We start from the raw sequence: 11,308 nt of genomic DNA, 5'->3' as shown, positions 1-11,308 counted from the left end.
GCAGAAAATCCAGCTTCATTTTCAATATCAAAGGTTTACCTTTTTTCTGCTTGTTGCCACATCTTCAGCTTTAAGAAATCACCAAGACCTGCTTCCTTTTCCTAATTATCTGACTAATGACTACTGGATAATGTGTGTGTTCATGTCCAAAACAAGTCTCACCTGTGTTTGAACTTTTTGAGAAGCTATCGGCTAAAAGTTTCACCTAGAAGGATCATCAGGTTTTTTTAAATCTCATTGTTCCTCTCAACAGAGTTTAGAGTGGTGTACATGGTTTACTCCTCCTCTATTTGAGTTTACAATAGGTTAAGCCGAGAGATACTGAACACCCATGAGACTTCCTTATATTGAATCAGACCATTGGTCTATCATAGTCAGTACTGTCTACTCAGACTGGCAGAGGCTATCCAGGATCTCAGGTAGAGAGTTTTCACATCACCACCTACCGCATCCTTTTAGTTGGAGATGCTGGGGATTGAACCTGGGACCTTCTAAATGCAAAGCAGAGGCTCTTCCACTGAGCCACAGCCTGTCCTTAATGAAAGACCTGAAGTCTCCCAGTGAGTTTGAGAGCTGGATGGGGATCTGAACTCAGTTGTCTAGACTGACATTCTTCCCACTATGCCATACTTACCAATATGCATGAACTCTCTAACAAATAAATTGAGCTAAGGAAAAAAATTAGGTTCTATTTTTGAACTCAAAAATTTCCCAGTTTTGCCAAGTAGTTGCACCAAAATTAGAAGCACAATCTTTATTAGACTATTTGGCACATAACAGGTGTATATCTACTGAAACAACTCAGAACCATTGACTTCAATGGGAATGAATAGGATAGTTCTTGAGTTAGAGATTGTCTCACAAAATGTAAAAATGGGAGAAGTTTGTTCTTTTCAGAACTCTTAAAGGATCTCTGACAGCGGATTGTACCCAAATCTAAACCAAGTGTATCCCAAAAGGATGGGTTCAGCACTATGCATGCACTCTCCTTCCAGTAATAATCTACTTTTCACATAAAGAGAGGGTAAAAATCATTCCCTGTACAAATGTGTTGAGTACGTCTGCTATTGTTATATCACTATTTAGAGCAAATTGCTACTTCTGAAACCATGAAATGCTCTCAGCACTGGAGGCTTGCCAGTGTGTATCCACATCTTCCCTCCCATAAGCTATTATTCATTTCTGCTCTTTAGGGGAGGAAAACACCCCCTACACCTGAAAGATCTTTTCCTCTTAAGCAAGGTACTCTTCAGTTTCCCAGCTGGCATCCCTTCAGCATTGTTACACACAGAAGTAACAAAAGAACAGAGCCCAGGGATCCAGAAGCACAAAGAATGCAACCCTATAACAGGAATTACACCCTAATCTTTCCCAAATTGGTCTGAAAGCACAAGTGCAGCACTGGAATTTGCTCTCCTCAGGAACTGTCAACCAGAAGAGCAATTTGGTCTGCAGCACATTACCATTGTTACAGACCTGCTCACTCGCATTTCCAAAGGGAGGCTGTTGCTGGTGATGTTCAAGCTGCGGGTGGGAGAGGTAATTTTAGGCTTCTTTTTTGCCCGGTGTCAACAGGCCTTCACGATGAGCCAGTTCACATGACCCTTCTTTGGGGGTGAGGGAGCGCGTTACCAGGTAACACAGAAAGGGCCGAAGCTATGCTAACAGCTTCACTGTGTGGCCAGGCGGCAGTTAACGTGGGGCAAATGATGGCAACACGAGCTGGCGCACGTGTCTTGAAGCCATCAGAAAAACTGTCACAGCACGGATTCGATTCTCTTCACGCCCATACCCCCTTCACTCGACAAGGCTCTTGTGAATCTAACCAAAGAAGCTGAAACGAGCACAGCTCACAGCTGTATTCGGCTTCAACTCTGTTCCCCACCCCACTGAAACTGCCATTTTCAAGGGCATAATCATGCTGCGTTTTGAACGGGGCTGATAAGGGTGAGCCAAATCCACTGTGGTTACTCTGAACGAGAGAATGGAGGCAAATTCTAGGGACAGAGGTGAGGAATGGCAGCATCCAAGGAGTTCCAAGGAGGGCGAAGGGCACTCAGGAGGGCTAGAACCGTGAATACGCCGTCCGCTGCTGCGGCTGCTGGGGTTGCTGGGGTGGCTGCTGCCCTTGCTGCTGCTGCAGCCGGATTTGCTGGGAATAGGGGTCTTCGAGAGACTTTATAAACAAGGTGGTTTTGGGCCCGGTCTTCCATATGATGCCGTTGAGGTCCCTGACAGAGGATTCCACGGTGATGCTGTGGGTGCCGACGACCACAAAGTTCAAGAGGAACTGTGTGCTGAAGTAATCGTTGTGGGGCTCCACCATCTGCTCCATCTCGTTCGTCAGGCTATCGAGGGGTATCTGGAAAAGAAAGGAAAGGAAAAGTTGGAGGGCCAGTTTATGCCGCCTCTGAAAGGGAACGTTCATTCTGCTGTGTAAACAGAGGCCTGGCTTCTACAGGTGAGATTCAATCTTCCTTCCACTCCTGGAAACAACCTCTGACCTTGCAGAGGAGGGGCAAATTGGTCCTTTAATTGCATCTAGCACATCTAAGCAAAACATTAAAAAGTTGTTCACCTCTTTCCTAAATGATCGCATGAAGGTCAGCTGTCTATATCAGAAGCCCCGGGGTTTAGGAACCTTTAGGAGCTGACTGGCCATGCCAAGTCATCAGTGTTCTTTCACTTGAACAGATTGGGTTCCTACTGCCAAACAGATGTATGTTCTTGTAAGGGTAGTTCAAGTGCTACCACCAAGATAGCAAATGAATAGAAGGATTATCTCTTCCCAGCTGCCTTTTGTCTCTGAAGTGCAGATATAACTGAGCGACATGTACAGGATGTGAAATTTAGCAGAGCTACAGCATTGAGACTAGCATCAAATCTAATCCACCACTCAGAAATGCATCCAGAGTACTGGGGTGCCAGGGTTCAAGGGGAAGGAGAATCCCCTTATTCATAGCAGGGGCTCCCACTTGCATTTCTAGAGTCTCATTTTCCATAGAACCAAAGCTATTTGTGCAGGCTTAAAACATACAACTGAAAGGATAGAATTCTTGTTAACCCAAAGGATAAAATAAGGTCCACCAATTCTTCATGGGTTTCAGGCAGGGCAACTGTAGGTATTTTTTTAGGGAGCAATCCTAAGCAGCTCCACTCAGAAGTAAGTCCCATGTTATTCAATGGGGATTACGCTCAGGAAAGTGTCTTTAGGACTGCAGCATTAAGAACACAAGAAGAGCCTTGCTGGATCAGACAAGTGGTCCATCTAGTCCAACACATGGTCTCACACAGTGGCCAACCAGTTGCTCTAGACAGCCAACAACAGGGCATAGAGGCCAAGCCATCATGGCTAGTAGCCACTGATAGACCTATCCTTCATGGATCAGTCTAATCCCTTTTAAAGCTTATGCCTATGGCTATCACTACATCCACTGGCAGCAAATTCCACATTTTAATCACTTGCTATGCAAAGAAGTATATTCTTTTGTCCGTCCTTTACGCTTCCTGTACCTTGTACTCTTGTCCAGATTTGCTCTGCAGTACTGAAGATACGTTTAGACAGATGGACTGAATTTTGCGGAAAAGTCCCGGTTTGGAGCCATGCTGGACCACTCCCTCCACCTTTAAGGCTAGTTGCTGGTTATTCTGAACTACGATGGGCTCGGCAGGGTTACGTGGAGATGGTGACAGGGCAAGCTGAAACAAAGACAAATGAAATAATACTGCATTTATTCAAAAAGAAGGTGTTCCTGAATGGAAGACAACTCCCTCTGCAAAGGAATTTAAAACAACCTCTCCCCTCAAAAGACAACATAAACAAAAGTTTTTATTGCACAGTAATCAATATACAATATAGACAACAGAAGAAAATAATTATTCTTACTTTTTACACCTCTCTGCATTGTAACACTTCAGAAATACTTTTAGATCACACTGTTTCAAGTTTAAAAAGGAATGGGGCTGGCATTTTTAACCTCCAGAACCAAACTCCAAGGCAAAGGTTAAGATAACAGCTGACTCAACAGACAGTACAATCCTTAATTATACCCTTCTTGGTCTATTGAAATCAGTGGGGCTTAGAAGGGTGGAGCTCCTTGGGAATAAACTAGTTCCCCCCATACATTCTGTAAGCTAGGAAGTCACACTTTTCCAAGAGACTATGTTACATCAGCAGGAACTTCTTCATCCTTCCCTGTCTAAAATGTCAGAAACTTAAGTCCACAATCTCAAAAATGTTCACAAACAGCTATAAGCTAATGCTGTACTAAATTGCAGCATTTTTGGGGGGAGGGGGGAAGAACTGAATCACTGGAGGAAAAAAAGAGTTGAACCACAAGGGAAGAAGCAAAAGCCAGTATGGAGTGAGATTCTGAGCCACAGTGTGTGCACATGTGTGCATGGGGTGGGTGATGTGCAGACGCACTAAATACTTCCCCATTTAAAAACTTTCTGCACATGCAAAATGAGCATGTTAGGCTATTCTGAACTCTTCACTCTTTCTCATGACATACTAATGTTGTAAATCAGATGCTTTTCAGATGAGAAAACATTCAACCCATGCGGGCATGCACACATACAAAGCCTAAAGTGATACAAAGAAAGGTTTTCCACTTAGTTCTAATAAATTTGTGAAATGACTCTCATACACTTGAGTTGTGTACATTCTGTGCATCCCCCACATCATCATGGAATGTGTCATTAAGCACAGAATTTGGCATCCAGAGAACACTGATTTTTCATTATTCAGAAGAACAGGTTTCTGCTCATTGTGGTTTCAGAGAAAAACTGAGCAACTCTGGGCTTGAGAAGAGCTTTTAGTGGCGGACCTATCGTATTACACACATCTCCTCTCTCGGAACTACCACTTCCTGCCTCCTGAACTAACCCAGAACCATCAGCACCTTCCTATATTTACCTCTACCTTTCTCTTTGACAGTCTCTGGTCCTTGGCAAAGATATCTGAATTTTTAGAAAGCATGGACCTTGCAAGCAGAATTATACAGTGCAAGTATATTCAAATTGATTTGCAGCATGTGGGTTTCCCCACTGAAGAATTTGGTGTGGATTTGGTGTGGGGAGAATAGCCCTTGCCTCTCATTCTAGACTGTTGGTGCCATCCCAGAGGCACAACCAAGGACACACTGAAGTTTTCTGCTTCTTCAGCACCCATAGGCTTTAGATGCCATTTATTCCTTACAGCAGTGTTTGCAAACTCTCTTGTCCGTCGCTTCATCCAGGGGTCCAATTGTCCAGCTCTTTCCAGCCAATCATACCCTAGCCAGGAGCAATGACTGGGTGGGAGGGACCCAGACAACTGACTTCAGCCACGGAAAAGCCACAACACGGTTGTGTCTCCAGGGCCCTGATATGAGCGAAGCTCCAGGGCTTGACTTTATCTCGCCACATTCTGCAAGCAAGTCCTTTTGCTTGTTAAGAGCCCTTAGCTTTCAACTTTGACAATCTTATGTACACACACTCCAAGCGACTCTAAGCAGACATTTACTCAACGGCTATTTGACACAGCCAACCGATTACACTAAGGAGGACTGAAGCTAAACATGCTCACGACAAGGAAGGAGCAACTCTAGCATCTGTGTGTGGCTCACCAAGCAGCCTCTCCGGTGAATTTCAAAAGGATAGCAAAGAGTTTTTTTTTTGGGGGGGGGGACTTTTTTTGGGAAATGATGTCACACTATTGTTATTTTACAGTTATTTTTGTTGTTTTAAATGATAATTATGTAAGATCCCAGTACTGTTTTACTGCTGTGATCCCACAGGAAGGGGTTTAAACCTAATAACTGAAACAACATGAAAAAGCCGTTGCTTAATTTAATCCAGTTGAGACATGCTGTAAATGTTTATAACCCAGCTTGTCTTGGGGTCAACTATTTCCTCAGGTGCCTTGTTAGGGATTTCAAAGACGTCTGTCGATAAAGGGGGCTTCTAAAAGAACATTCTGAACTCACACAGAGCCTTTTTAGAGCAATCCCCATCTGTGCCTCCATGTGGATATGCTACATGGGGATTGCCACATTTGCCAAATACATCTGTTAACAGGATCTTACAGTTAAGCTGGGTCATGTTCACAGTCACAGTTCTGGTAAAGTTGCACAAATGACTTATGGCAAACAACGTCTCCCTAAGTGCAATGCTGTATCCATGAGCAAAGAATACTGCCCTAGAAAGCACAATTAGAAGGCCGTGTCCCTTCAGTTACCTCAGACACTCCACAAGTCTCGTCTTCTTTGCGTGAGGAATCACATTTAATAGGCATGCTTAAGTAACTATAAGGCCGAACAGCAGGGACTAGTTGTGTTGATTTCTATCACTACGTTCTAGTGATAAACTACAATCCACGATTTACACCCCCCCCCAAAAAAAAACCCCTATAATACATCATAGGAAGCTGCGTCTCGCTTTCCTAGCTAAAAATTATAAAGCTTTGACAATGCAGAAGATATAATCTCCGTGTGACAAAGGAACCTTATAAATAAGATACCATATAGATTATACCCCACATGTGGAAAATTAAATGTACTCTTCCAAAACATGCTCATCCATACAGGAACTTGTTTTCACTGGCAATGCTAAATCTGGATAATTTCTAACAGTGTTGCATTCAGTATGTTTTATTTACACAGTACTTGAACTTCTGTCATAGAGCTTTGGAAAAAACGCTTAATTATTTTCCAGGCAGGATATGAGCTTAATGGTGCAGTAATATCTGAGACCATATTACACCAAAGCTAGTAAAATCAACCTTTACAGTGAATAAAGAAAATGGACTAATACGATAAGCCACAAGATAGGACATGAACAGTAAATACAGAGATTTGTCAAGCCATTCGATTGATTTCACAAAAAAAAGGAGGTTGACTAAGACTCATCCATCACTCAGTAGTAAAGCATTCAGAGCATTGGAACTCCCAGTGACACGGAAGTAAAAGGGGGGAGGGGAGAGAAGCTGCATTTCCTTGAGACGTATGACATCTCAAATGGTGATGGTGGGGGAGAAAGTACACGCAAGCTATATATGTGGCAGCCTTGAAATTACCAATTGTACAGCACCCTGCATCAAATGGTTTATCAGTTTGTATTACTACTACAAACACCCAACCATCTTCCACTAGTTCTACCCACTGTGGCCCAAATCTTTCTCTCCACCCATTTCTACTAATACCACAATGACCAGGCAAGGTATGGGAACGATCAGAATTGGGGTTTCCATCACATAAAATTCTATTGCATCAACTTAAGTAAAAATTTGGTGCAGCTATTGCTTACCTTAATGCTAGTGGACTGTAGCTTCTGGAAAAAATACCTCTGAAACGACAGGGGAACTTTCAGCAAGGCAATGACTGCGCTGCATAGACAAGCCGTGTGCTAGAACAAAACAATGCCAAGCCAGATCAGAACTAATCCTTTTTACAGCAGACAGGAAAGAGCATATGCTTTGAGCATTAGGATGGCAGTCATTTGCTCTGAAGTAATGCCAAGAAAATATGGAGCAGCCCGTAGAAATGGAGAAAATCCAACAGATCCATTTCCTTTCTTCTACTGGATAGGACAGACACCAGCTATAGCCCTAAGCACAGCTCTGAATCAAGTAAGGAGGAAGTACAAAACAGTGGAGGGCCCTTGTTACTGGCTCTTTCCTTCCCCCCACCCCCAGCCACCTCAGATGACCAGGAATATTTGTGAAAAGGAGGTGATGGGTGCAGCAACCTGTTTTGGGCTTCAAGGCAAGGGGGCTGCAGGCTAAGAGAGATGGGGCCGGACAGCCAGACATGGAAGGTTAAGGCAGCACTGGCTGTGGGAAAAGACTAGAAGAAATAGGGGGCAGCAGTAGGGAGAACCCACGGTCAAGACCAGAGCAGAAACAGATGTTCTAGAAAGAACATCCTTGTCCATGTTCTGGAGAAAGTACCTACTATACAATCATGTGTTTGCTGAAGAACAATATGTGGGCTGTGAAGGGCTTAGATTTGCAAATCTTTCCATGCTTCATATCCATACTACATCGGGGCACAGCAGTGACCACCAAGAAATAACACCACCACTCCGGTCTTCATCCGAGAGCCTGTCCTTTACACTCACACAAGTTGTTCCATTCATTGTTCTGAACACTCACAAGCATTCACCAAAATTCCTATTCCCTTTGTCAAAAGGAAAGGCCCTAAAAGTCAGTATGAAATCCTAATTTCAAGTCAGTCAAAAGTGTAAGCTCATTTAAACACAAGGAATGAAACTGAATAAGGGTGGCACATTTTCCCATCCTGTTGCTTGGAGTAACTACAACTAAATAAACGAATGAATGAGTTTTATTTGCATGTAGCCACAGGCCATTACAAACACGTCAGCAATTACCTCTGATAGTTATAAATATACATAATAAAAGGAAAAATATTCCAAATTAGTAAAATGCACAACAATGTTAACTAAAACTGCAGTGATATCCCAATAAACCAGTAAGACCACTGCTCATGTTCTTGGATGACCTAATATGAGAAACTCGGCACCAATGACAAGTTGTACTGAAACACAATCAGCTTCAATGAATGAAGCAAAGCTGGAACAATGGCATATGGCATCCAGGAAGTTTCACAAGTGAACTTTCTGCCTAGCAGCCACCACAGCCATCAGGATGGCAACCAAGGTCCCAAAGGACTTCTGTCAGCACAACCATTTACATGCCAGTAAAGCATATCCGTATCACACAAAGCTAAGGGGTTTGCATTTTGAAAGATATAGAACAAGCTTTAGTTACACGCAGCTCAATCTGGGGTTCTCTTCTCAACTCCAAAAGAGGCATAAAAGCTAATCTATCATGAAAATGCTGGTTTTGCTACAGCTACTAAAGTATTTTCTATGAACAGACTTACTGCAAACTATTTTCTTTTTCTGTTCTGAATGTCATTTTTTTAAGCTTGGCAATGCTCACCAATGGTTTACAGAGCTACATTTGAATCCAGCCCCACCTTACACACCAACAAGGTTTTGGGGGTATAAGCATTGCAGAGTCAAAAACGCCGTTTGTCAGAGCTTTGACTCTCGAAAGCTTATACCCTGAAAATCTTCTTAGTCTTCAAGGTACTACTGGACCGAATCTAGCTGTTCTACTGCAGACCAACATGGCTACACTCTGAAACGGTCTTCGATTATTTACACTCATTCATAGCAGATAGGAACATCCCTCCTTTAACTTTTCATGTCAGTTTATCTCCCTTCATTCTTACAAACTTCAGTTTCTAATAATCCTGAATCTTGACTCGCCCCTTCTAATCCAACCATACAAGATCTGTATCCTACCACTCCACTAAGCCCTCCCGCCTAGCAAGTCTTCTTCCAACTTAAGATGTTCTACCTCCAGTGTGGGGGAAAGCCACCCACTGCTGCTAGGGCCAAGTCATTAACGTGATCCAAATCCTTCATTTTACTCCAGGTCAGGTCTGTCTCCCTAGTAACACGTTGCTCACAGGCAATGAAAACCCAGATGTACCTTTCAAAAAACACTTCAAGCCACTCCTCAGAGCTGTAATAGTTTGAAAGTTCGTACTAAATGGTAGCCACTACTTGCCATGTAAGATACAGGTGTGTATTTTCTGTTAAGCGATTCTACCTCCTCCAACACGTGACTAAACACAGACATCATTCTTCTTTCATATTCGCTTGTGGCATGTGCACCACCTGCAGAGCAGTATTCCTGAAAGCTAGAGAACAAAATTAAGGGTAGCAATACTCAGTGGGCTTCACCTGCAACCAACTGCATTAGATACTAGTGGTTTGATTTTTTTCAAACACCTTGAGCCCCCAGGTTGGAAAAGACAAAAATTCTACGGAAAAACCTCAAAAGAAATACGTATTTCTTCTTATTCTGTCCTCTTCAATGGGGCGGCTATGAATACCCTGTGAAACTTTGTTTTTAAATCCACAAGTTAATATGCTCCACTACAAATTCTGAGCTATATTTCTAATTTCTAGTCTCAAAGGGTTTGCTCCATGTTCTATTGCAGAGGTTCCCAAACTTTTTTGAGTCACGGAGCACTTTTCAGGAGAGAAATTCATCACGGAGCACTAATTTTCACCTTGCACCTATATACTATATAAACCAAATGACAGTAGTATTTTTCTTTCCAATCTCTTCACGGAGCACTAGGAGATGTTTTGTGGAGCACAGTTTGGGAACCTCTGTATCAACAGAAATCAGGGTGAGTCCAAAGAGAGACCTTTTACTAGAGCTAAGCAGACTCATAAGGCTGCGTCCCTAGGGCAACTTCAAAGATGTGAGTAGAATTACACCAGAGAGTAATTCTCTTGTTCATTTGAGGGGCCTCAAGAGTTAATCAGGAAAACACAGACTATTAACAGAACCCAAGAGAAAATAAATAGAATGCTGCGATTTTAAGTATAATTCTTACCTGGAAGTCATTTCCAGTAAAAGCATTAGGGCTTGCATCCAAATAGGTTTAAAGACCAAGTGTAAAAGCAATATTGGAAGGTGATATTTATGGTTTTCATTCCTTCGTATTTTTTTTTTTAGCAAGCTGGGTTGCTAGGCTCTTCAGAAACTTATCAGGGATTTATAATGAGAAGATAAGTAATGGCAGACTAGTTGGTTTGCAAGTCAGCTTGAGCATCAGCACTGATGTTCCCTAGCAAAGTGCAGATGCCGGAGGGTTTTGGGTCCATTCTAGGCTATGCTCCAGAGTTCACATTGGGGGATGCCGATACCCAACAAGGCTGGCCATTAGTGGGAGAAAAAAACCTTCCTCTCAGGTGAGACCTTGCTAGAAACAGTAAACATGCTCAGGATCACCATTCCTTTCTAGGGGACAATGGGATTTGTAGTTTGTTCTGCCCCTGAAAGTACGAATCCCACATCCTCCAGCAGAAAAGGAATTAAGAAGGAGTCAGTAGGGCCTCTCCAGCCCCTTGTAGACCCTTCCCATCCATCCTTCTTCAGCTCAACTATTTTCTAATCCAAGAGGCCATTACAGAAAAGTTTACATAAGAAGAAGCTGTAGGAAAAAAGGTTTCACAGCACACTTACCTTGTGGACTCGGGATCTAAAATCAGGGCTTCAATTGCATGTGATATTAATAGGCAACTCTGCTGTTGTCTGATGTAATAATAAAGGTGAACAACAGAAAAATGCAAAAAAAATTATATCCCACAGCGCTCTAAAAATAATGCTCAAATCAGAATCAATGTGATCTCTATTACTTGGAAGATCATAATAGTAAATTCTAAGGTCTACTTCACATATTCTACGGTGGCAAGCACATGTATACCACCACACATATAC

At 42.6% G+C, this 11,308-nt stretch overlaps 1 protein-coding gene across 1 annotated transcript in view; it reads right to left on the bottom strand.

Annotated features, from left to right (window-relative positions):
* Positions 1-2,065: 2,065 nt before the first annotated feature.
* Positions 2,066-11,308, bottom strand: part of INTS7 (integrator complex subunit 7) — a 42,100-nt gene continuing 32,857 nt past the window's right edge. Inside the window, exons 16-20 of the mRNA XM_056853229.1 lie at positions 11,054-11,122; positions 9,581-9,713; positions 7,288-7,386; positions 3,514-3,699; positions 2,066-2,362 (exon numbers count right to left, since the gene is read on the bottom strand). Of these exons, the coding sequence (XP_056709207.1) occupies positions 2,066-2,362; positions 3,514-3,699; positions 7,288-7,386; positions 9,581-9,713; positions 11,054-11,122 (784 nt within the window). The remainder of the gene's footprint in view (positions 2,363-3,513; positions 3,700-7,287; positions 7,387-9,580; positions 9,714-11,053; positions 11,123-11,308) is intronic.

This window comes from Euleptes europaea, chromosome 7 (assembly GCF_029931775.1).
Source record: "Euleptes europaea isolate rEulEur1 chromosome 7, rEulEur1.hap1, whole genome shotgun sequence".
Lineage (NCBI taxonomy): Eukaryota > Metazoa > Chordata > Lepidosauria > Squamata > Sphaerodactylidae > Euleptes > Euleptes europaea.
Note: the sequence above shows the minus strand (reverse complement) of the source record. Positions and strands in the feature narration are given on the sequence as shown.